The sequence below is a fragment of the Branchiostoma floridae genome, chromosome 4 (assembly GCF_000003815.2).
Source record: "Branchiostoma floridae strain S238N-H82 chromosome 4, Bfl_VNyyK, whole genome shotgun sequence".
In the NCBI taxonomy this organism is placed as follows: domain Eukaryota; kingdom Metazoa; phylum Chordata; class Leptocardii; order Amphioxiformes; family Branchiostomatidae; genus Branchiostoma; species Branchiostoma floridae.
This window is the reverse complement of record NC_049982.1, coordinates 1,651,877-1,678,066: the sequence shown is the minus strand read 5'-3', so window position 1 is coordinate 1,678,066 and position 26,190 is coordinate 1,651,877. Positions and strand designations below refer to the sequence as shown.

Below are 26,190 nucleotides of genomic sequence, written 5' to 3'. Positions count from 1 at the left end.
CAGGAAGCATCAGGGGGAGGGAGGTGAAATGAAGAGGATTTTAGATAAAGAAATTCTACTCTTGAGATGTAGCTGCTACAGCTGAAATCATTCCATATATCAGACTCCATTTAAATCTATATATTTAGTTGTAAAACATATCATAGTCTCTCCAAACCTGTGACTTAAATCAACATTAAATTTCCTATGGTATTGTCTGACCATAGGAACTATCCTAACATGATTTACATTTGTGTAACCTTTTGCATATGATCCTAACGATTTAGTGGTTAAACCAGTTTTTCTAGTTAGCTGTACTGGCATTGAATTGTTCTGACTAGTTCATTCTGCTTTTGCTGATGAAGAGTGATGGATGTCACTCGAAACGTCCGGAAGTAAATATCCGTTTTTTATCCAGTTGTAGAGATTGAATTGTATTTGAATAAAAGGGATATAGAGTGCAACATATGAGTCCTTTCGCTATTGTATAGTTCGCAGTGCAAGAAGTAGTGCTCAGTTGTCTCGTCTGAGTTCCCACATTTACAAGTAGGGCTAGATATACAATGGTGTTTGAATAGGTGTGAGTTTAGCTGGCTGAAGTCGAGTCTGAGTCTGGTCAAGTGAACTGCAGGGCGTCCGTGGCCATGGGAGTAGTGGGTGTGTCTGGGCGGGCTGTCAAAGAAAGACTCCAGTTCTCTTTTAAAAATACTAATAGATGGTGATGTTTTGGCGGACAAAGGAAGTTGATTCCAGGAGAAAACTGCGGCAGGTAAAAAGGATCTTTTGTACTGTTCGGTTCTTAGGGCTATAGGGAGGTAGTTCTGGTCATCTCGAAGGCCCATTAAATGTTTCCCATTAAATATGGTCATCTATTAACAATAAGCATCATTGCCTTGTCTTTTCACACAATATCGACATTACTTTCAAAGAATTTTGTTACATTTTTTTTAATGTCTGCAGTCGCCTTACATTGACACCTGATGCCTCAAGTCAGATGATTGATTTTTTGGTTGACTGATTGACTGATTGATTGATTGATTTACTACTATGTCATTGTTGTTTTGTAATCAGGGCCCGAAAGGAGAGACAGTGCCTGCCATCACCCAGCCCCTCCCCACAAGTTACCTGATCCTCAGGGCTGCTACTGATGCAGATGGTACGTCCCAAACACCCCTTTCTGTAGTGGTACATTGTGGTTATGAATAGGAGATACAAAATCTTCAAAAAGAACAGGAAATTTTCTTTCCGATGTCTTTGAAATTCGTCTACCATTTTCTGTTATTTTCAAAAATAGTTTCATCAGGTTGGTAGAATATACTATTATTGGGATAATAGGAGAACACTTTTGCACAGCCAGTTAGTGGTCACTGTGCTTACATTTTGATGTCTCTCAGACACCTTCCTTAGAGCTTCTGACTGGAGTTCTGCTTCTCGTTGCTAAATGTAGCTGATGTAGGTGGCGCTTTTACATTAAAAAAACGTTTAATTGTTGAAAATTAATTGATTTTCATCCGGATTGTTGTTCATGAAATTCATGAAACCCTTGTGTATGTTCATGACTGTCCAGGTCGATGCTGGATGGATGCCATGGAGCTGTCCCTTCGCTGCTCCAGCCTGCTCATGCGCTCCATGGTCAAGGACGCCGCTACAAATGGGCAGCAATCTATGTCTACACTGGACACCTCCGACCCCAACCAGCAGTCCAGGACCCTGTGAGTTCCACAGACTTCATGACCTTCAGGACTTCTTATTTTGTACATACATGTCAGGGTAGAGAAGATGATACAATTAGATCTTGCCTGGAGAGATCCAAATTAGATCTAGGGTCTGTAAATTTAGTCTGTTAATAAAGGCATTCACTTCTTAGACAGTCATAACTTTTTAACTTCAAGTCATGTCACTTTAGATCATATGCATGTATGGATCGACTTAAATTTTACGAGTAGGAGACCTATTTCTAGTATCTTGATTGGAATCTCTGATCAAGATCTCTACTGATAGATATTTCCAGATCACAATCTCTATCCTGACATATATGTATAGTTATTATATCATTCTCAAAATCCTTTGCGGCCACAAAATCTGGTGCATTTGGGGAGGAAGCAACTTTTGGCATTGCACATGATGTGTTGAATTATACTTTTTTATGAGGCCTAGGAAAAAAAAATGTTGTGTTTCCTGTTTCAGTCCTGAAAAAATTAGGGTCGGTAGGTAGGGGATATCTTTTTTTTTTTTTAAATTTTTTTTAGGCTAGCCAAAAATCTAGTGATACATATTACAATACAGTTGAACAAAGGAAACTGAAATGCATGAGGACACTTGTCTTTCAATGTCAAACTTTGATTTTGTGCACAATAGATACATTAATCCTTCATTAGATAGGACAAGCAGACTGTTTTTACTTCAATAGGAAGCAGGCTGAATAAAAATTCTAACTGGAAGCTTTGTGACTCCACTGCCCACCCAAAAAAAAGTCTAGGGTCGGCAGGTTTTTCTAGGGAAGGTAGGGAAACAGGAAACACAACATTTTTTTTCCTAGGCCTGATTATGACACCTTATTTTATTTCTGCTCACACACATTTTAAGAAATGCAATTCAATGAACTTTGTGAGTGTGAGTGAGTATGTTGTTTTGTAACAATTTTGAAGCAGTTGAAATTGTCACTACCTCGCTATCAGAGGCTTTATTTTTGTGGTATAAGTTAAAAACAAATTGTCGTGTGTATATTGTTGTAGTGAAATACAATTTGTTTGAGTGTCCAAAACTCAGTCAACTGAAAAGGTTCAACATGTGATAGCAAACTAGCAACATGTGATGCAAACAGTTCATCAAAAACTATGATACAGGAATGGTACCTTACTTGTGTGCATGACATAGTAGATTTTATGTTTCTAGTTTATAACTTACAAACGTTATTGAAGAATTGCATGATGGGTTTTGTTCCTTCACAGTTGGGATGAGATAGCGTGTGCCAGGTTAGGGCCTGTTTTGTTTGTTTGTTTGTTTGTTTGCTTGTTTGTGTGCTTGATTTGGTGTTTTTGCCTTCTTCAATCCGCACTGTTAATCCACCGTCAAGTCACAGTTAAGTTAACTTTATAACAAAAGCTATTTTCTAAGCAAAAGTAGTAACAAATCGATATGGTTTTAGATATCCCTTTGTCAGTGAAAATTTAACTTGGATATCTTAAAAATATATTGGAAAAACATTGAAAATTTCACCCCAAAATTAATCTTTCGACCAGGTCCTGATAAAACATTCAAAGCTTCTCCTGTATGTTAAAGTGTCCTATTATTAAATATTCAGCAAAAAAGACTATGAAACAGGTTTACTTTGCACGTCTTGTGTTTTTTGTTGTTATTCTAACATTTAAGCCTTTGAAAGCCTTTGTAAAGAGTGTTGTGCAGAATGGTTTGATTTTGTTGCAGAGCATCTAAATCAAAGTCATAACAGTTTTAGCAAATTCTAAACTAACAAACACCAGAATGATTTCAGTGTGATGTTTGACCTGTTATGTTTACATTCCAAGGTGAAGGTTATGTTTGGTAGTCACCTCTTTTCTAACTTGTTAAGATTGTCTTGTACATAAACAGGGCTCGAAATACTGGGTGCATGTGCACCCAGGTGCACCCAAAATTGGAACTGTGCACCCAATTTTTTTCAGTGGGTGCACAGGGTGCACCCAAGTATTTTCTTAGGTTTATGTATGGAAAGATATCAAGTATGCTAGTATACATCATTCTTGACATCAAAGTGTTAGAAAGATAATAAAAATGTTACTTGTTTCAGAATTTGATAGCTTGTAACTAAGTTTTATTATTAGGATTTTCTGACAATCTACTTAAATTTAAGTGGTGCACCCAAAAAATTTTGGGTGCACCCAATTTCTTAAGCTGGGTGCACCAGTGCGCCTAATCCCAAAAATGAATTTCGAGCCCTGATAAAGGATTGTGACTAACCATGTTCTTTGTAGACAACCAAGCGTTTAGTTCACCATCAAAGTTTCAGTGACCGTCTCTCACTATCCTTAGGGCTGACTGTTTCTGATATGCACTACAAGTAGGTATTGCTAACAACTGCTGTCCCAAACGTAATACACAATACATTGATGAGGTGCATGTAGCACTAGCAGGGTCTACAATGCAGTCACAAACTCATCTGTGAGCAATACCTACTTTTATGTCATACCTGTGACGCGAAAACAATCGATACGGGTGTTCCAGACCATGTGATAACTGTCCGTATCACACAGTCTTGAAGTTTGTTTCACACAGGCTTCCTTCGAGTAAATCGAACCATTTCAAGCGGGCCGAGTGGGGCACGGTTGGCAATTCGAATACCTGATTCGGACGTTAAAACATTGCCGTTTGTAACACTTTTTGTTCGAGGGCACCAAATTTATTCAACTTCTGGCGCATCTCGCATCAAAACATCGATTTCCCAGGTGGGTATGACATAGATAAACTACAACCTCGGTCCCAGCCCTCCCGCGGATCGGATCACCCTCTGGCCTTCATCCGTTAGGCAATGCTTCCCGCGGTCGGGCTGGCACCTCGGGTGATACGGAATACACCGTGTTGCCTAACAAAACCAGTCAGAATTGCTCTGAGGAAGGTGACAGACGGTCACTGAAACGTCTGTTTTTATGTAAACACTAACTAATGGTTGTGTACAAAGGACCTTGATGTTATTCCGTGATTCATAATTTGTTCTTGGGTGATTCTTGGGGTTTTCTTGAAATTTTACACCATGATTGGTTTTCTTGTTTTTTTTCCACAGTGGTGATGACCTTATCTTCCCCAGGTTAGGGTTGCTTTTGTTTGTTTGTTTGTTTGTTTGTTTGTTTGTGTGTGTGTCCATTTTTCCTAAGCTTGACCCCCCCCCCCCTTCACCTACTTCTATAAGAACAGTGGTTTTAACTTGTTTTTATCGGCACTCCTAAGGCCGTGTTAACGTGATTATGTGGATAACACTCGCAGGCTTCAAGTTTCGTCTATTTTTAGTAAAAAAAGAGTTTTCATAAATTCTGTAAATAGTGCAAAGCAGCTCCAAAATGAGAAAATGTATGCCAAAGATATGCAGAGTAAAATGTGAAAGCGCAAGCCCTCTGTGGGTTTAGCACTCAATCTTCCTGATCACTTACATGTACAATCAATACATGTATATTTTATAACAAAAACACCTTTTATATCCAAACTTTTATTTTGAACACTCGTATCAGTTTTGAAGTTATTACAGGATGTCATCCATATAATCTAATGAACATGGCCTAAAACTGAAGGAAAAGTTTGTGAAATGTTGGCATCATAATTGAAGATCTATAAGCTCGAAAAGCTAACACTGCTTAAGTCACTATAGCAGGCTTTTAGCAAGGCATGCGTCATCGCGTCATCTGGACGCACTTTTCTTAGAATAACAAGAAATTTAATGCCCCTGGACTCCCTTACACTACCGAGAAAATCGTCTGACAAGCATGAAATTCTGATTGACCAGGTCATCTGTGGTCACAGTCTTCTACTGTGACCTCTGGAACAGTATTTTTGCCTCTTGAAATACCTAAGAATCCCCGCACTTTTTAAACTCAAAATCATGAAAAAACTCTGCACCATGGAAGGTGGATGCCACCAGACCTCCCCTACAATAGTCACTTACCGTGACTCACCAATAAGTTTGGACTCCCTATTATAAAATCCTAGCTAAAAGCCTGCACTATAGTTATGTGTATTCACGTCACATGATCACCTGAATAGTTAACAAACACTCCACTTGCACCAGCCTCATTCCACATGTAATCGTTGTCACGTCATTATGAGTTGTGTTGCTTTCACTTTTAGAGTTTGCACCACAGTAAGACATTTGTTATAACCTGGCGTAGCTGAACATAGTGAAGATTTTTGTCAACATATCTGCAAAGAAAAGCTCAAAAGGGGTTTGTTGTGTGTTGTATTGGTAGTGTCACCGCATTGTAAAATGGATTTGGGTTACTGTTGACTTGAGAAAGGTTACAAGACTGACTGAAGGCTTCTTGATTGGTAAGAGTTTGTCTTTCTGTACGGATCGGATATAACATTTAAAATCTTCACTGTTCTAACTAATGTCAGAAATACACTTCCATGCAGACTGTCTGAGCATTGTTTGTTGTTTGTTCTTTTAAATGACTATTTGTTTGTTCGTCTTTTTAGCAGCTGGAATGAGTCTGACATTGAGCGGCACTTCCAGGTGCACCTGGCCCTGGGTCGTACCATCACAACCCAGAACGGGGAGGAGGAGGAGAAGGAAGAGAAAGAGGAGGAAAAAGGTTGGTGCTACATTGTGTCATAACACCCCTCAGAGGTGGTAGAGTCCAAATGACTAATGAACAATAGACAAGTCCCATATAGACTGATGTCCACTACCATAAAACATAGAAATACAAATTTCTGTAGCCAAGGCAACAGGTCTGACTCCACAACTTCATGAGATCCCATATGTCAGTGTTTTAGATATGTGAACAATTCTATGTGAAGATTAATCAATATTTATTGCACAACAACTGGAATGGGTACAATGAATGGCAAGTTCTAAGGCAGTACATACAAAAGAAATCAAGACTAAGATCTTGGCAATAGCTTATATTACACAGTAGTATAGAGTTCTTTATAACTAAGATGAAGATGAAGATGAGAATAACTGCTGAATAGGATGCATCTGACCAGTATAACCTATATATACTCCAGGTGTTTGAGGAGGACTAATTAAGAGATCAGAGAGTACACCTGTGTCTTACCTTACCTGTTTTTCTTGTAGACGAAGATGAGAAGGAGAGTAAGGGTTCGGACTCGGAGGCGTCTGAGCAGCATGACCAGGTGTTTGAGGCAGAGAGAACACCTGTGTCTTACCTTTACCTGTTTTTCTTGTAGATGAAGATGAGAAGGAGAGTAAGGGTTCAGACTCGGAGGCTTCTGAGCAGCACGACCAGGTGTTTGAGGAGATCAGAGAGTACACCTGTGTCTTAACTTCACCTGTTTTTCTTGTAGATGAAGATGAGAAAGAGAGTAAAGGTTCGGACTCGGAGGCGTCTGAGCAGCATGACCAGGTGTTTGAGGAGATCAGAGAGTACACCTGTGTCTTAACTTCACCTGTTTTTCTTGTAGATGAAGATGAGAAAGAGAGTAAAGGTTCGGACTCGGAGGCGTCTGAGCAGCACGACCAGGTGTTTGAGGAGATCAGAGAGAACACCTGTGTCTTAACTTAATAACCTGTTTTTCTTGTAGACGAAGATGAGAAAGAGAGTAAGGGTTCAGACTCGGAGGCATCTGAGCAGCACGATCAGGTGTTTGAGGAGGACCTGGAGCCTCCCAAAGAGACGGTGTACCGAGAGAACACCTGTGAGGAGCTGGGGCAGCAGGGTGGGGCCAGTCAGACAGAGGAGGTCGCAGACGAGAACAAGAGCATCATCTGGACGCTCATCAAACAGGTAAACAAACAAACTAATAAATAAACAAAACTGCTTATTAATAAACAAGAGCATCATCTGGACGCTCATCAAACAGGTAAACAAGCAAACAAACAAATAAACAAAACTGCTTATTAATAAACAAGAGCATCATCGGGACAAACAAACAAACAAAATAGCTTTGGCAAGAGCATCAGCAGGAGCTCATCAAACAGGTAAACAAACAAACAAACAAGTAAACAAAACTGCTTATTGATAAACAAGAACATCAACTGGACGCTCATCAAACAGGTAAACAAACTTTGTTTAAACAAACAAAACTGCTCAAACAATATGAGCTTGTCAGCATGTTAAAAGGAAAATCCTTTATTACTTACTCTGGTTGCATCAAGTGCTTTCCGACTGTGTTTTATGTCAAACGTATCTATTTTGCATATCAACTCAATCTGTTCATACTGTTATACCACCCCCAGGTGCGGCCAGGAATGGACTTGTCCAGAGTCGTCCTTCCGACCTTTATCCTGGAGCCAAGGTCATTCCTGGACAAGTTGTCGGACTACTACTATCATGCAGACCTGCTGTCTGAGTGAGTTGCTGCCATTTTTTCCTGATAAAAGGAAATGTTGATTAGCCTTCCTGTCCCCTTCTATTGCCTAAGATTAAAACCTACAAAAACAATGATTGTACAGTATGATGAAACACATGAAAGATGTCTTAAATTTCCAGTAGTAGAACCATACAAGATTTCTTAATAACCATGACAACCTCATCTGTGATTTTCCCGCCCTCAGCACTGTAACCATGACAACCTTATCTGTAATTCTCCCCGCCCTCAGCGCTGTGAACATCGACGACCCGTTCGGCCGGATGAAGCAGATCGTGCGCTGGTACCTCTCAGGTTTCTACAAGAAGCCCAAAGGTCTGAAGAAACCGTACAACCCCATCTTAGGGGAGACCTTCCGCTGCATGTGGCCACACCCTCAGACAGGCAGCAAGACCTTCTTCATAGCAGAGCAGGTGAGGAGCTTTTTGTTTGCTTTAAGAAACCGTACAACCCCATCTTAGGGGAAACCTTCCGCTGTATGTGGCCACACCCTCAGACAGGCAGCAAGACCTTCTTCATAGCAGAGCAGGTAAGGAAAGCATCTCATGATCAAGGAGGTTCAAGACAGGATTTAAAAAGAAAACTTAAGTCCCTCTATGAAGGCATTGCAGGTGCAGGTAATGTAATGTGAAGTAAAGACATCATAATTAGATTCCACAGATTATTTAGTTGACCTTGGGTTTGACCTTTTGCTGCAGGTATCCCATCATCCTCCAGTTTCTGCGTTCTATGTGACGAATCGACAAGACGGATTCTGCATCAATGGCAGCATTTTGTGCAAGTCAAAGTTCTACGGTGAGAATATGCTCATTGAAGCAAACCAGTCCTTGTTTTAGGGGAGCTTATTTTCAATATGGAAAATTGTTGCGTCAAATTTTGTGTGTTAACAATATTTTTTTTTTCATTTATTTGTAATTTTTTTTGTGTTTGATTCGAAAATGTACCTAAAAGTAATTAAGTTTGTTTCTCTTGGAAAATGTTTTTCAGCATTAAAAAGACAGACTGATTTTCTTGCTACTCTGTCTACTTGATGATAGCCCACATGACAAAGCATCACTTATTTCTGTGCCTGTCATCATTTTCCTGTCTCTTTAGCTTCCTTCCCTTCTTTCTTTCATTCATCTTTCCTGCCAACCTCGTCTTTTGGCACTAATTTAAAATATTCTTTTTGACCTTTACTTCTTGGACGTCCATCTGTAATTATTTCTCTGTGCTGTCGTTCATTCTGTCTTCTCTCATTCCACCATTCACACCTTGTCATGGTGCACAGGTTGTGAGTACAATGTTCTGCTGTCCTTTTCTGCATAGAGACAGTTCACTTTTTCCGTACAGTTTGATACATTTAAACTTTGCATTTGAAGCTTTTACTGAGAACCAAGAAAGAAGAAACTCACATTCAAACAAATGGAGGAGACGATCGTGAATTGTGGAATACATTTTTTTGGCAATTTGGCATTTTAGACAACAAAAGGTTTTGCTAAAAATAAAAGGGGAAACATCATGAGTGTGCACTTTCTTTTTCATATACTATACTATAGTCTTGAAATTTTTGTAGTAATATAGCTCCATTTTATGGCCCACTTTAAATTCATGACACCACCAATATACATAATGTACATGTTTTTGTAGTGGATAGTGAGTGTGTGTTATCACTCTTCCATGTATGACTGACTGTACCATACTACAGTATTGTTGCAACAGCATAGTATTACTTAAAAACACTGCGAAATAGTCTTTTCCACATTTACCTCAACATCATGTTTCCATGGAAATAAATGAAATGACAGGACTAAGGAATGTGAAAGGAGAGTGTCTCTCTAATTCAAGTCTCAATCTGAAATTCACACAGCTACAAAATGTAACTCTCCTGTTTTCTGTAGGTAACTCCTTGTCAGCTATCCTGGACGGCACTGCGTGTCTCACGCTCCTGAACCGAGGGGAGGACTATGCCATCACCATGCCATACGTCAGCTGTAAAGGTAGGCCATCTTGGGTGGGGGGAGTGTTGCATAGAGTGTTGATCTGAAGCAATGTGGAACTGTTAAATTCTAACTTAAGAACTGCACTCATCACCCAAAGTTTTGACTGTCCAATTTTAGTTATACTGTAAGGAGGACGAGTAACATGTTCTCAACTAAAAACAGAAATTCTATCACACGATGTGTGGGTTTTCCACACAATGTGTGGAGTTTCCACACGTCGTGTGGACATTCCACACATCGTGTGGAAACCTGCACACGACGTGTGGAGATTCCACACATCGTGTGGAAACTCCACATATCGTGTGGAAACTCCACACATCGTGTGGAAACCTGCACACATCGTGTGGAAACTCCACACATCGTGTGGAAACTCCACACATCGTGTGGAAACTCCACACATCGTGTGGAAACTGCAATCTGTCGTACAACGGTTGATGTGGAGCGCGTGATGCTTGTCTGTGTAAACAGTCCCCGTGACGCGCAGTGGCACATGTCGCCTCCAGTGTTGGGTGTACAACACACACTGGTGACTTTGCGGCACCACTGAATGCACCAATGTCGCAGGCAGCCCACTTTCGCATCGCAGTAGGTCAGGGGCCATATGCAAATGTCTCCTTTTTCACCCTTGATTCAACCAACGCCACGCTCGTCTTGCTAATTGTCCCCAGGGTTCACGACTGTGTGAAGCAGTGTAATGCGTCGTGTTGCACCGTGAGAGTCGCAGTGGGTTTGTGTGAACTGAAAACTAATCCTAGGCCACTGTCCTAGGACAATCGTCATACGTCGCGCAAATTCCCTCCTATGTGTGTATGTTCTACCTTCGGTCTTATAGATATATGTGGAGAAGGAATATTCCATCAAAAGTGTGCATTATTTAACTGAACATACTATAGCACCCACCATCTCTTTTCAGGGATGGTTGTAAAGCTCTGATGTAGATGGCCTCTTTGATCCCTCTAGCAAAAACGTTTTGGCTCTATGTCCAAGATTTTGACTTTTATCCAGTAAAACCAAAATTAATTGATGATCCATCTGTTTTTCATTGTATATGGTGTCATAAGGCCTGGTCCTTTGCTATTACCACCTAATACCGGTACATGTAAAACCACCCTTTGTTCACTCATTTGGTTTTATTACCTCCATGAAATGTCATGGAATGGAGGTTATATTTTCTGTTATGTGTCTCTGTCTGTGTAGATGATTAGTCAAGAACGGCTGGATGGATTGGTTTCATACTTGTTGTGTTGGTGGGGTGTGATGAAAGCTCGAATCGATGAGATCTTGGGAGCCGTATCTGTCGTTATAATCGATGTAATAATATCAGAAATCACCCCTATATTTGAGATATATTGGTACAGGCATCGTGCTTTATGTGTTTGTTAATGGGCTTAGCTGCAAGCAGATAGTGAGGTGACAGCTGCTTGGGGAACCCCCAGTAGTTTTATTTATGTCCTTAAAGCAACTGTTTCCCGATGCTGGGCAACTGTTTCCCGATGCTGGACAATTTGAATATGATTAAATAACTTTGTATTTAGCCACTTGTGCCTTTGGGGACCTGGTGTGTTATACTTCGTTTGCGCTGCTAGATTTTGTGCTCCGCGTGGCTTATGCTGATGTTATGTTGGTAAGTACTTGCATTATTATATATCGGGCATCAACTTGTCCCCGTATCGTACATGTAGGTATTGGTTGACGGATATTTCATGTCCTTTTGGTTGTGTTGATGATGTGTTTGTATCCTGTATTGTATTTCTTGTATTTCATTATTACCTCCATGAAATGTCATGGAGGTTATATTTTCTGTTATGTGTCTCTGTATGTGTACAAGATTACTCAAGAACGGCTGGATGGATTGGGGAACGTACTTGTTGTTTTGGTGGGGTGTGATGAAAGCTCGAATCGATGAGATTTTGGGCGCCGTATCTGTCATTATAATCGATGTAATAATATCAGAAATCACCCCTATATCTGCGATATATTGGAACAGGCATCGTGCTTTAAGTGTTTGTTAATGGGCTCAGCTCCAAGCAGATGGTGAGGTGATTTCTATGACAGCTGTTTGGGGAACCCCGAGTTTTTTATTTATGTCTGCTTAGGATATCATGGAGATGTGAAGCGTAAGTATAATTGTAAGAAGTTGAGGTACATTTAACGGTAATGCTTAACAGGTATGGATGTCTCACATACTGTACTGCTGATTTGAGTGACATGGTGATTAAAATGCAATTAGGTCCTCTCATCTGGGTTGGGTGTCAGAAGTTTTATGGGGGATACAGATGTTCTGATTTTGTTACGATAAGGGACAGTTGTTAGTTGTCTCTTTCGTAGCCAATGGTACTTGTTTTTTAGCAGACGGGGTTGGCGCCAAGTATTCATCTTACAGTTGGTGTAGGGCTGTCAGAGGAAAGTGTGCATCTCGTTTTTGTACCGTATGAACAGCAGATGTTATGACAGATTGGTGGAAAATCAAATCACCATCTGACTAAAGTTGGCCACATCCCTTCTTCTTTCTGAGTTTCCCAACTTCATCCCACCACACCGCTCAGAGGCACATAGTCGAACCTCAATAATGCTGACAACCTTAGACAGTTTAAATGCCAAACATCAAGCTTAAGGAACACCATGGCCACGCTACCATATGCCGTCGACCTCTTAAACGCACATTACACAATTAAGTGTCACATTCTAATAATTACTAATCAGATGGACATCCTCTGTGTCATTAAATAAATACACCACTACTTTCCCATAACATTTATAACCATTACTCTCAAATACAACCGACTATAAACATACAAACCATCCACAAAAAAGCAATAAATATTTCATGGAGGTATGAGGTCCCCGAACTCTAGTTTGGTATTAAAATTGAGTACCAACCCTACAATTTATTTGTGACCATCTTAACTCTGCCAAGCTCAATATGATACTCAGATTATGATAAGTCAGTGCTGAGAATACCATGCTTTTTTCTGTTCTGCCAGTTTTCTGCAATTTTCAAAAACTTTATTTATTAATCATCATATTCATATTCGTCATAATCATCATATTCATAACCAACAAAAGTCCTAAGTTGCCTTCCCTTATTCTTCGACTATTACTCTGGCTTGAAGTCTTGCCATTGCTAAAACAGAAGCTGTTCCCTGCTGTTTGTATTTACTTAAGGATTAGTGTATACCAAGCCATGACAGATAGGTTTGTATGAGTCCCATGTGAACCCCCAAGGCCCCTCACCCCTGACAGAGAGAAAAAAAACACAGAACACTTTCAGGCAGGGGGTAAAGAGTCTAGTAGTAATAGACTCAAAAGTCATCACAAAACTACATTATTGTTATCAAAGAATTAACCTCAACCCCCCTTTGTCCCCATTCACACCACTTACTATAAAGTTGCCTTTAAAAGCATACATTGTATGTATGCACAGAGTTACTTAGTATCACAGAGATACAAGTTAGAGATATTATTATGACTTATCTTTGGTCATAGGCTGCAGTAAACTTTAAGGTCATAAGCTGAAGTAATTTACAGTATGTTCTTAATTTTTTCCCTGTACATTTGGCCGAAGAAATATTTTCAAAATATTTTAAAGCAGTTCTCGACTTTGCTCCAATAGAATATAGAAATATATATAGAAAATACAAATCCACAGGAGGAGTTTCCCTTGGCTCAATATTATAAACTTGTCTATCCAGGGCCAATATTTATATACCTGTCTATCCATGTTCCACCACCAGAGCTGTATGTAGATCTAGTAGCCACATCTGTTTTGTGTTACACCATAAGAGATTAGAACTTTGGCCTGTTGAGGCCAGAATTACCATCTCCCCTAGCCTGGATACCAAACAGCAGTTTGATCTCAAAAATATCTATCGCGCATCTCAGTTTATCAAACATGACAACCAGAGGTACAAATCTTGCAGTTTTGAACAAAGTTACTGTTGTTATTTAAAAGAAATAACTCAATACACCCTTCAGCCATATCTAGTCCATGATTCCCTACTGTGATAGCCTACTGACTAGCAGTGTGTGTGGTGTGCTGTGGCTGGCTACCTGCGGTATGGGTGGTCATCAATCATAGGTTCTTCTCCCTCTGACCAAGGATCAAGGACCTTAGAGAGCCTAAAATTCTACAGTCATTCTGATCAGGCTGGGGTGTGGTATCCAGGCTACATCTCCCCCGACCCCTGCGGGTCTGTTTATATATATGACTGCTACAAAGTAGTCAACAACAAAATGAGGAAAAATATCAGATTCCAAAATTCCAATGTTTCTGCGAATCTGCCTTGGGATATAATGAAGCATTGGAAGTTCTTATGTAATGGTTAGACGATCAATTTTGAACTGCAAAGCAAATTTAGGAAGATATGGTTGTGGTGTTAAAAGTCTTGCATGAATGTCCACATTTATCCATATATACAGTTGCATGCAAAATTATTCAACCCCCCTCACATTTTTGCTCTTTTGGTAAAACAAGAAACATTACAACTGCAAACTAGTACCAAATCATATGAATGGTGAACAACTAGTTTATAACAATTTGAAACAAGAACAAAAGTCAAGACTTTATTTCAAACTTCATCCAAAAATGCGAATTTTGTCGAAAAAGCAGGTTGCAAAATTATCCAACCCCCTGCAAGGATGTGTCTTTAGGTCTTCGTGTAGCACCCTGTATCTGCAACTAGTACCTGCTGCAGGCAGGATGATAGCCTATCATAAGCTTCTGGCAGCACTCTTTGTGACTTTTAGCACATTCCTATTGGGCAATCATGGCGTCTCCAACTCAGTAATGTTCTGAGGTCTATGTGCCAGAACAGCGTTCTTCGGATCCCACCAGAAATTCTCAATGTTCAATCATTCAGATATCTTGATCCCCACCACTTGTATCCTCTACGAGTCAACTTCCTTTCTATATATATTTAAAAGTTCTAATCTTCGAGCAGATGTAAGGACCTGTCACAGTCCTGTGTTTCCAATTTTAGTAAGACTATCTTAGAGAATTGTACTACTAATAACTTAATAAGTCACCACAATGGAAGAGGCAAGCCACTAGTGTATTAACTTCCAGAAATGTTTAAAACACTGGTCAGAGACTGAACTAGATCCTTACATCTGCTTTAAAGTTAACCATTAACCACTTCCAGCAGTGAGCTGAGTGACAGCGTGTCCACTTGGATTAAGTTCAGATAACAGCCTCAGCAGCTAGTAGGTACAAATGTACACCCAGTGCCTGGTACACATTCCTGGCAGTGAGACTGGCCCACCTGACTCAACTGAGAGGAGGAATCTAGAATATTTCTGAGTATTAGTCTACCCAATATGTAAGCCTACAAATATACTTACTAATTTTTGGGACCAAACAGATCTTATTATTGCTAGTTGTTTGTCAGACACACATGGTAGACGTCAGACAAAAAAGGGCTCATCCAGCCAGCCAGTGGAACAAGAATGATACTAGTCTCCTTGGGGAGGATCAGATTCTCAGATGTTAATTCCTTTCACAGGAGGACACAAGGCTGATCTCAGTTGCATATCTGAAACCAGCCTTATGTGATGATAGAATGATGATGGCTGCTGAAGTCAGCAGTTCTGTGTTATGATAATCACTGTGTAACTATAACTGCTTTCTTGCTCAAGCAGTCCATTACAACCAAGGATGTTCTATCAGACCCTTGTTACAACTATTATAAAGCATAACTTATTTATACAGTACAGGGCAGATTATTATTCGGCTAGCGTGGATGCCTGGTGTGGACTCCTAGTCATCATCTCCTTGACTCCAGGACAAACATGCTCTCCAGAAAATTTGAGGTCTAACTGAGGGGGCCTGCTGTAAACTTTCCTAAGGGGCATGTTGGATGTTGCCTGGTTCATGGACCAATAGGGAGCTGGCCTGTTTAGGCGCAGGAGGCATTCTGGCATTGCATCACTTTCACATGTCACATGGTGGTCTGGAGGTTAATGACCTGTGGGTCACAAGCAAGACTCACAGTGCCCTGAAATACAATCTGTGGCCCACTGAGCGAAGCACTGCACGGCAGTATAAACTTAGAGGGAGCTAGCTGTTAGGGAGCTTCATTGGGTCTTCAATGCCAATCAGGCTGCATTTTGTGCTTCTGTTTATTATGTTCGGCTTTTGTACCTCGGATAGAAAAGGATGTGTGTCTTTAAGTTATTAATAGTCAGTACATGACATGCATGTTTTATGCATAAGAACATGACTTTGTATACATTTAAATGAATTTCTCTGGTGGTCTGAATGTCTAGTAGAAGCTAGAATCTGATTACATACAAAGGATGAACTTTACTCATATCATGGTCTTGGAAGCCAGACTCTTAGACCCCATTCACATTCAAGAAAAACGTCATTCGAATAAAACATGTTATCTGAAGAAAACTACCCGATCCGAATAAAAGTTAGCAGTGTGATCGCTCCAAAATCACTTGGATTTCATCAAAACGAATCCTCCACGATCCAATTCTCGGAGAGGTGGATAGAACTGGGGCAAGTGGATAAGAATATTGCACTGCAGGGAGTCTCGATTCGTTTTATTTGGCAGTGTGAACGCGCAAGTGGGTAGGATTCCGCTTGCTCCAATGTTCATCCAGGAACTTGGGGTCATCATTCGCATCGCGCGGAAAACACAGCACATGCCAGACCGATTCATTTTTTCTGCTAGCATTGTTTTACTTTCAAAAACAATGAGCGAAAAGAAAGGGAAATCATCATTTACCAAATGGAACAAACAAAGCTGCTCGTTTTCATCTGGGAGCGTCTGGGAGCGGGAGGACTCGCAGAAAAAGCTCCGGAAGGTCCATAAAAACAGGGACATTTTAATAAGAAGATACATACAAAGGAATGGCAGAGCATGGGGTTGAGAAATCCCTTAATCAGTGCAGAAATGAAATGAAAAATCTCACCGCCAACTACCGTTACCGCAAGATGTAGCGATACGTCTGAAATGCAACTAACGTTTTATTCGGATAAGACTGAGAGCACACTAATCGAATTACCGAAGAGCAGTGTGAACACAATTTTGGATCGGATAGAAAAAATTTTATTCGGATAAATGTTTTATCCGCATCATTTTTCTGAGTGTGAACACTCTAAGGTCAGCTCTTGTCTCAGAATACAATATGTCAATGTAACAGGTCCCAAAAAAAGCTCTGTTCACACTCTGTTTGCCTGCTGGTCTGTCTCTAACCCCCTTTGGATCAGGCATGATTTCCTTGCCCAGGGACAATTTTATGTGGAAACTCAGACACCTCTGGAAACAGCCCCTGCATGGAGTAGTTCTAAAGATCTGTCAGGACTCTGAGAGTCTTGAAGTGTGTTTCCATCCAAAAGCTACTACGGTTAGTAACACAGGGCAAAACCTTCTCCTGTCCTGTCCTGGACTCCCCACTAGTGAGTCTTCCCTCTATATCTAGGTCATAACATGTGGCCACGTCTAAATACTTATCAGTGACCTCATCACATATCTCCTTTTTCCCTTGACAGAAATCCCCTGTAAATACTGAAATTTATTATATTTAATCATCATATATTGTACATAGGTAAAAAGTCTGACTACTATCCATAACAAACATTACCGTCCATACGAAAATGCCGGTGAAAGTCTTTCAGTTGAACTACGAATATGCATTTATTCTTTTGCTATTCTATTGTCTATTGAATGTCATTTTTTGTCTTGAATTGACTTCAGTTGACTTCAGATGAAATTCTGAGTTTTCAGACTTTCCATCGCAAAAACTTAACTACCAGCATGAATGACTAAAGGGACTTATCCAAAAGCTTTTTTGTTGTTTTTTTTACACATAAATTCACATGTACTGTATAAAGATTTTCCTTTATGACCCCTTTATACATTCTATGAAAGGTAAACATACAGTGACAGGGCTTGGCCATGGACGGACATATGATACACCCAGCAGAGCTGTATGGTAACCTTTCTTTGACCTGGCTTGGCCACTCTGCTGGATGGCCTGAGAATTCCCTGCTGGTTTCCTAATTGGAAACACCACTCTCCAAGCAGAAGTTAGGCTCTGGTTGTTGTTTTTTTTTAAACATTTTTAGTCGTTTTTATCGGCCTTTTAATTTTGTATTGTATCTTGTATTGTCAAAAACTAACTTTTGCTGGTGGACTTTATGAAACAATACAAAATAGAAAACCTGATAAACATGACTGAAAAAAGACGTTAAAAAAACTGGAACATACCCTCTGCTTGGAGGGTACACCTGGATGGCTATTCCCTGTGTTAACAGAAGAAACTGCATACTGTACCTTGTACAGATTTTCTTCTTCACTTCACAAACACTTTATTGATGATTTTAAAATGCGTTTCAGACGTTTGTAGACACACTAACTATATTTTGTAATTTATGGAGTCTCACAGAGTCTAAAAAAATAAACTTTTAAGGATAAGCAGAATTAGTCAAAAGTTGACTCTTACATGGATTCTAAACACCTCATGGAGAGGGGAGAGAATTAAGATTTCCTTTGGGGTAATGAAACTTCAGCTGTCCCATAATAGTGCAGTGGTAGTATACAGTTTTGTGGTAGTATACATCTGCTACCAATTTATTGTAAACAATGAGGGTATTATATTATGATATATAAGCATGTGTTCTCTTGAATTTGAAAACTGGCATAAGAGTAATACTGACAGTTCCATTCGGTGGTGCTGGGATAAATGATGCTGCCTCATCAGGGACAAGTTTCTAGATCCAGCCCCCAGAGAGCATTGTGTACTTAAGGGATTAGCCTGATTTCATGGCCAATTACTAATGACACTGTGGACTAGCCTGTAGACCAGCTTGGAAACAAAATGTCTACTTTTAGGGCTCTAAATTCTCTGAAAAGAAAGCAGCAATGATGTATTCCACATTCATTTTACAATGCTTTAACATTATGGACAACTTGCATTCCTTCCTATGGAGTACAGTATACTATACAAAATATCAAGGATCACCAAGAAACACAAAACAAGAGTGTTTTTGTCTCTCGCTCCCATGATTACTTTCTAAGCTAACTGCAATGACGAAATAGAAACTGTGAGACACTTACTAGGTATTTTCAGACTGCCTTTAAGAACTTGTAAGTTTTGGAGGGATTTAGAAAGTTTAACATGGTTTTAATTTGTCAAAAGATGTTTCCCTTGTGAAAGTATTGTTTCAATGGAGTGTTATACATGTATGTGATTGCATGGAAAGAGTTCAAAGATAAGTGTAATTCAGTTCTGGACAAGAATAAGAGGATACACAAAAAAATCTATCCTCCTTTTGTGTTAAAATTTGTATTACCTGTAAGAAGACAAATGAAGAAAAGAGATAAAGTGATTTGGAATGCCAGGACAGCTGACATGTATCTACTGCATGTTTATTTAAAGACTAACACTTTTTTTATGAGATATACCTACATGTAGAACATACAAAAGACCGAAGGTAGAACATACACACTATGGCCGGTTCATAGGAGGGAATTTGCGCGACGTATGACGATTGTCCTAGAACAGTGGCCTAGGATAGTTTTCGGTTCACAGAAACCCACTGCGACTCTCACGGCGCAACACAGCGCAACACGACGCATCACACAGCTTTGCACAGCCGTGAACCCTGGGGACAAGACGAGTGTGGCTAGGGTTGAATCAAGGGTGGGAAAGGAGACATTTGCATATGACCCCTGACCTACTGCGATGCAAAAGTGGGCTGCCTACAACATTGGTGCGTTCAGTGGTGCCGCAAACTCCCCAATGTATGTCGTACACCCAACACTGGAGGCTACACATGGCTGTGTCACGTGTACCGCTGCACGTCACGGGGGCTGTTAACACGGACAAGCGTAACGCGCTCCACATCAATCGTTGTAGGACAGATTGTAGTTTCCACACGATGTATGGAATTTCCACACGATGTGTGGAGTTTCCACACGATGTGTGCAGGTTTCCACACGATGTGTGGAATCTCCACACATCGTGTGATAGAATTTCTGTTTTTAGTTGAGAACATGTTGAGTATGACTGAGTTTGTTTGTTTTTTCAATTTGAAGCTTTGAATACCTTTATGCCACTCATCCTTGTCCTCAATTAGTGTTTTGAAGACAGTTTAACTGGTACAGTGTCTTCAGTGCCTTGCCTAAGGTTGCAAATGAGAGTTGTGCATCACATCACAGTTATAAGAAGTTTATTTGCAAGTTCGTGCCCGAGGGCTAATAAGTTCTCTTCTATACTATGTAAAACAGTGATGTTTCCTGCCTGCAGGTATCCTGTACGGTACTATGACGATGGAGATGGGCGGAAAAGTGAGCCTGACGTGTGACAAGACGGGATACAGGACCGAGATAGAGTTCAAACTCAAGGTGGGGATATAGACATGCAAGTATTTAGATTTAACATGAAAGTTCATCTATGTTGGTAAATGACATTGTGGAAAAGACTAAACTTTACTTAACCAACACCACGTTTAATTGGGACTTACCCCAAATTTTCAGCTGACTCCGTCCATTCCGTGAACAAGGCTGACGGAGTCGACTGAAAATTTGGGGTAAGTCCTAATTAAACGTGGTGTTGGTTGAGTAAAGTTTAGTCTTTTTCCACTATTTAGATTTAACTATCAGTGCACCTGGTATAGCCCTTATTGTTCTGAACCCTGACAAGATGGGATACAGGACGGAGATAGAGTTCAAACTCAAGGTGGGGAGACAGAGTCCTATTTAATGCTGCTTGATTTTCAAGCTACAACCGTTACCATGATCAACATTGTCAGAGAATATCTGTACATTCAGTACCCCTGGTCTAGCCCTCATTGTTCAGAACTCCGATATAAGTGCTGTTATTCCTTGTTTGGGTACAGCTTGTCTTCTCTGGGAATACAAAAACATATACTGATACCTGAGTCCTTAAAAAAAACGCCTTTACTCATCCTACCGCAAAGTTCAAACACTGAGAAAAGTGACTCCAAAGCTCAGGTCAATAGTAGAAACTCAGGGGAAACACATGAGAAACACACCCTGCAGAAGAGGAGATACTCCCAGTGTGTATCGTCCCTTTTTTCCCTAGTCAGAGGGTTCCTAATGTTTGCTTTGGAGGATATATATCCGAAAGCTTTCCTTATGGTCAATTAGAAACTGTGATTCCAATGTGTTTCTCATGAGTTTCATGGTAATCAATCACTCCTAGGAGGAGAGCATAGCAGACAACAGGCTGGCAGGTCCTTGTGTGTCTGTGGGTGGAGCAATTGGTCACAGATATTAGCTATGTTTTCCATTAGGTTTCACATGTGTGTCCTTCAGTCACACATTAGAATCACAATAGAAAAGTGTCCCAGTATGTGTCTACTGTATGACTGAGCTTTGCGAGGGGTCTTAATTGACAGAGAAAGAAAACATGATCATTGTTTTTCCTGCTTGCAGCCGTTCCTGGGTGGCAGCGATGCCAGTAACCAGATCACAGGAAAGATCAAGCTGGGGAAGGAGACCCTGGCCACACTGGAGGGCCACTGGGACCAGGATGTGTACATCACAGAGAAAAGCACCGGCTCAGATGTAAGTACCTGTAGACAGATATGGCTCTGATAGTTCCACATGTGGCCACACTGAAGGGCCACTGGGGCCAGGATGTCTACATCACAGAGAAACGCACCGACTCAGATGTAAGTATCTACAGATATGGCCCTCTACCAGTACAGTACAGTAGTACAGTACATACCAGTACCGCCCATAGTATACAGTACTCTCAGTGACAAATACATCACAGACAAGCGAGCAGACTCTGAGGTAAGGTTCTCTTTTAGAGACCCAGGCCACACTGGACGGGCACTAACGTCTATATTACTGACAATGTACATCTCAGTGAAACGCCCCGATACAGATTTCGGTACTGCAGTTTTTGATCTCGTAAACAGTCCAAAGGGTCATTGCCGTATCCCTGACCAGTCTTCACTATATCGATAATTTTAATAAGTTTTTTAACAACTTGCAAGAAGCAAAAAGGTAAAGTAACAATAGTATCAAGCCTTCTAAATATACATAAAAGGTGGCGACAGTTTACAAGACAGAAATGAGCATGTGTTTAGATAAGTAGACTAACTATATGATACAATGTCATGTACCCAAGGAGTTTTTGATCAGAAAAACCTCCTTGATGTACCATATGACAAGTACGACGGGGGCCATGAATTTCACATTTATTGTGATTTTTCTCTTACAGAAAACAGAGGTGTTCTGGAGCGTGACCGACGAGGTGAAGTCTCGCCGGCTGAAGCGCCAGACCGTCCGGTTCGAGGACCAGGGGGACTTTGAGTCGGAAAAGTGAGACGTATTCCTGTGATACTAGTTACCATGGCAACCATCAGTTCAGTTCAGTTACATATTACACACAAATCATTTGTGTTAGATCTAACTATGATAAATATTTTACTACTGTTTTTAAATACTGTGAAAAGAGTGATTTCTGGAAGCACTGATGCGCCGGATGCAGCATCTTTTGAAAAGGCAAATTTGCTTCAGAGTAGGGCAGCATGGTTTTTCCTTTAATCATTTTGCGCAGCTTTCGAGGATTTTGTTTCAAAGTAGTACTGCACAGAGGTATCTGTGTAGTTGTTCATAAGTTGTTTGTATGAAGAATGTTATGAATGTAGCATATCAGTCATTTGGCTTTGGTTTGGCGATCGTTCAGTGCCCTGAACTGCAGCTGGTCCATGTGGCCATTTTGGCATGGTACATACATGGTACGACCGTTTGTTTGTTTGTTTGTTTGTTTGTTCCAGGCTGTGGCAGCACGTATCGGCGGCCATCATGGTGTGGTACATACATGTATACTAAGTACCTAACGACCGTTTGTTTGTTTGTTTGTTTGTTCCAGACTGTGCCAGCACGTGTCGGCGGCCATCATGGCGTGGTACATACATGTATACTAAGAACCTAACGACCGTTTGTTTGTTTGTTTTTTCCAGGCTATGGCAGTACGTGTCGGCGGCCATCATGGCGTGGTACATACTATACTAAGAACCTAACGATCGTTTGTTTGTTTGTTTGTTTGTTCCAGACTGTGGCAGCACGTGTTGGCCGCCATCATGGCGTGGTACATACATGTATACTAAGTACCTAACGACCGTTTGTTTGTTTGTTTGTTTGTTCCAGGCTGTGGCAGCACGTGTCGGCGGCCATCATGGCGTGTGACCAGAACAAGGCGACCAACGAGAAGTACATCCTTGAAGAGCAGCAGCGCAAAGACGCGCGGGAACGGAAGGAGAAACGGTCGGACTGGGTCCCGAAGCTGTTCGAGCGAGAGGGCGCGGAGGAGCACAACTGGATCTATAAACACATCGAGTCAGTGTCCGATACATACATACAATGTATATACATACATCCTACTACATACATACATCTTACTACATACATACATGTACATCCTACTACATACGTACATCTTACTACATACATACATGTACATCCTACTACATACATACATCTTACTACATACATACATCCTACTACATACATACATCTTACTACATACATACATCCTACTACATACATACATCTTACTACATACATGTACATCTTAATAATGTAGGAGCACAACTGGACCCTAAACACATCCAGTCAGTGTCCAACAGTTTCTTCTTCCTGCATGGCAACAGGAAATAAAGCTGTAATTCAAAAAATGATAACTGCATACATCATGATAAATGCCCAAAGATGTCGGTGCCAACACCTAAAATGCTCGATCAAAGTGGGATTGGATCTTGCAGCAAAATTACCAGGACTTTCAATTTTTTGACAAAGATTGGGGTTGAACAGTTAAAAATTTACTTTAGCGCAATTTTGGTGCTGGAAATGACAGTTCAACTTCGATTCAGAATGACTTCTACATATCAATACAGATGAACTTTAAAATTAATCTGCATGTGTTTTTACAGTGCATTAAGTGTCTAATGGTACCATTGCATTAATTTTAGAGTAAGCAGGCCAAAAGGAAAGCACATACAGCTAGAATGATGTAGATATGCCGCAAACAGAACTGCAACAAAACAAGCCATTGACATCAACATTAATTTTGTACTACATGGACTCGAAGTTTAGCTGCCGGCTGAAGGAAAAGTGTGTTACACTTTAATATAGATTGAACAGAAAGGACGTAGTAGAGCTGTAAATACACCTGTAGGTCCATTGTTCAATGTACTTGTCAAAAACTTTATAGGGGGATTTCAGGTACAATGAATGAATGAGTACAATGACACGGTACATGTATAGTGTCTTCTTTGAGGTAGCCAGTCAGCTAAACAGGTTTCGTTGACATCATGTTGACTTTTCGCGATTTTGTCTTTCTCCCTTCAGCACGCGCCCCTGGGATCCGCACAACGACGTCTTCCAGTACGAGTTTGGCGGGGTCATCCAGGCCAAGACGCGCCACAAGACCCCCATGGTCCGCACCACCAGCATCATGAGTGTGCCCGGCACACAGAGGCAGCAGAGCCTCAAGAACAGGAAGGTAGGGGGCCTTGGGTGTTAATCTCCAAGCAGATCCTACTGTAGCATAAGATAGTATCAAAAGCTGCCAGAGGAGTGAAGCCGGCTTAGGAGTGTGTTTGGCTACCGGGGCAAAACACACTCCTAAGCTGTCATTACTTTGAATAACATTGACAAAATATTTATAGAAAGACTTATTTCTTGATTTACAACCACAAGGAAAGAGAGGTATAATTTTTAATTTCTGGTTTTCACTAGGAAATCTTTTTTTTTTCAAATAATGAGAAACTAGTTAGTTTCAAGATACAGATTTACAAAGTTTCACTTAGAATTTGCTGCAATCAGGATTGATCAAATTTAAAAAAAAATACAATGAAGGAATTAGCTTAGCCATACCTTTTTACAGGTTTGCGATAGCAAAACCTGTACTGTTTTTGCTGGCATTTGTGGGCGCCGCCATTTTGTTTTGTGGTGTATGACTGGAAGGGTGGTGCCATTTTGGATCTGATGGATTAGTGTGTTGTATGGTGACGTGATGGGATGGCTAGGAAATGTGATCTTGTGCTCTTGTCGGAAACGGCAGGACGGTAAGAGCCATAAGCACGAAGGGTTAGTGTGTTGTATGAAGGGATTGGATGGGATGGTTAGGAAATGTGATCTTATGCTCTTGTTAGAAAGTTATGTTTTATGTTAAACTGGTTTGTATTTCCTGCACAGCACCGCCCAGCCTGTCCCCCCGCTAGGTGTGGATAATGTTTGTTTGTGTGGATAACGTTTTTTGTTTGCTGCAGCACCTGGTTAAGCCGCCGAGCCAGTCCCACCGCGACAGCGATCGTTCCAGCAGCGAGCCACGCCCAGACGAGGACGACGCTTCTGACGACGAACGGAGCGACGGTTCGTCCCTCGTATTTTGTTTAAACTAAGAAGTATATTGCTCAGATAGCTGAATCATTGTTCAAAGGATTTAAGCAGCGTTTAAATGGATGTCACTTGAATTGTCTTAAAGAGTAAGTAATTCAGTTGTAAAAATAAAGAGTCAGAAGTATTTTGCTTAGCTGTGGAAATTCTTTCAAAGAGTATGATGCATTTTGAGCAGCTTATTGTGCGAAATTTCTTTTATGCAAAGAAACTTGAAAAGAGATTAGCGGATCAGAAAAATTGTCTGGATATGCAGTCCTCTTCAGTGTTACACCATGAGGTGGTTTGCCAGGTATGCAGCTTGTATGTACTTATACATGTACTGTTCGGTACCAACCTGATGTGTTATACCATGAGACAGCTTATAATTACTGGATATGCTATACTAACATAAACTATCTCTGCCCCCCCCCCTCAGTATCCAGCCTGTATGTACTAGTCATGTACTGTTTGGTACCAACCTGATGTGTTAATAACTGTTATGCCATGAGACAGCTTATAATTACTGGATGTGCTATACTAAAATAAACCATCTCTGCCCCCCCTCAGTATCCAGCCGTGCGGATTCTGGCCGAGGGCCGCGTTCCCGCCACCACTACGCCCCCTCCACGATCGAGCAGGCCGTTCGACCACTCGTCAGAGCCCAGCAGGAGACCAACGACCGATTGGCCGACCTCAGTGGTCGCCTCCGGATGCTGGCCAATCAGAACGCAGAGCACAGCAACTACCTGCAGAACAAAGACTGGCTCCTATTGGCTGTCGTCATGCTGTTCCAGGTCGTCACCATGTACATGTTCTCCAGATGA

The 26,190-nt window shown here is 40.8% G+C and overlaps 1 protein-coding gene across 1 annotated transcript in view; it reads left to right on the top strand.

Moving 5' to 3' along the window:
• Nucleotides 1-26,190, top strand: part of LOC118412945 (oxysterol-binding protein-related protein 8-like) — a 59,010-nt gene extending 32,820 nt beyond the window's left edge. Inside the window, exons 5-22 of the mRNA XM_035816014.1 lie at nucleotides 1,051-1,135; nucleotides 1,547-1,691; nucleotides 2,931-2,954; nucleotides 4,757-4,780; nucleotides 6,160-6,275; nucleotides 6,764-6,822; nucleotides 7,290-7,433; nucleotides 7,886-7,998; nucleotides 8,249-8,429; nucleotides 8,715-8,811; nucleotides 9,897-9,995; nucleotides 20,256-20,353; nucleotides 21,407-21,538; nucleotides 22,203-22,303; nucleotides 23,135-23,323; nucleotides 24,335-24,488; nucleotides 25,258-25,360; nucleotides 25,934-26,190. Of these exons, the coding sequence (XP_035671907.1) occupies nucleotides 1,051-1,135; nucleotides 1,547-1,691; nucleotides 2,931-2,954; nucleotides 4,757-4,780; nucleotides 6,160-6,275; nucleotides 6,764-6,822; nucleotides 7,290-7,433; nucleotides 7,886-7,998; nucleotides 8,249-8,429; nucleotides 8,715-8,811; nucleotides 9,897-9,995; nucleotides 20,256-20,353; nucleotides 21,407-21,538; nucleotides 22,203-22,303; nucleotides 23,135-23,323; nucleotides 24,335-24,488; nucleotides 25,258-25,360; nucleotides 25,934-26,190 (2,121 nt within the window). The remainder of the gene's footprint in view (nucleotides 1-1,050; nucleotides 1,136-1,546; nucleotides 1,692-2,930; nucleotides 2,955-4,756; nucleotides 4,781-6,159; nucleotides 6,276-6,763; nucleotides 6,823-7,289; nucleotides 7,434-7,885; nucleotides 7,999-8,248; nucleotides 8,430-8,714; nucleotides 8,812-9,896; nucleotides 9,996-20,255; nucleotides 20,354-21,406; nucleotides 21,539-22,202; nucleotides 22,304-23,134; nucleotides 23,324-24,334; nucleotides 24,489-25,257; nucleotides 25,361-25,933) is intronic.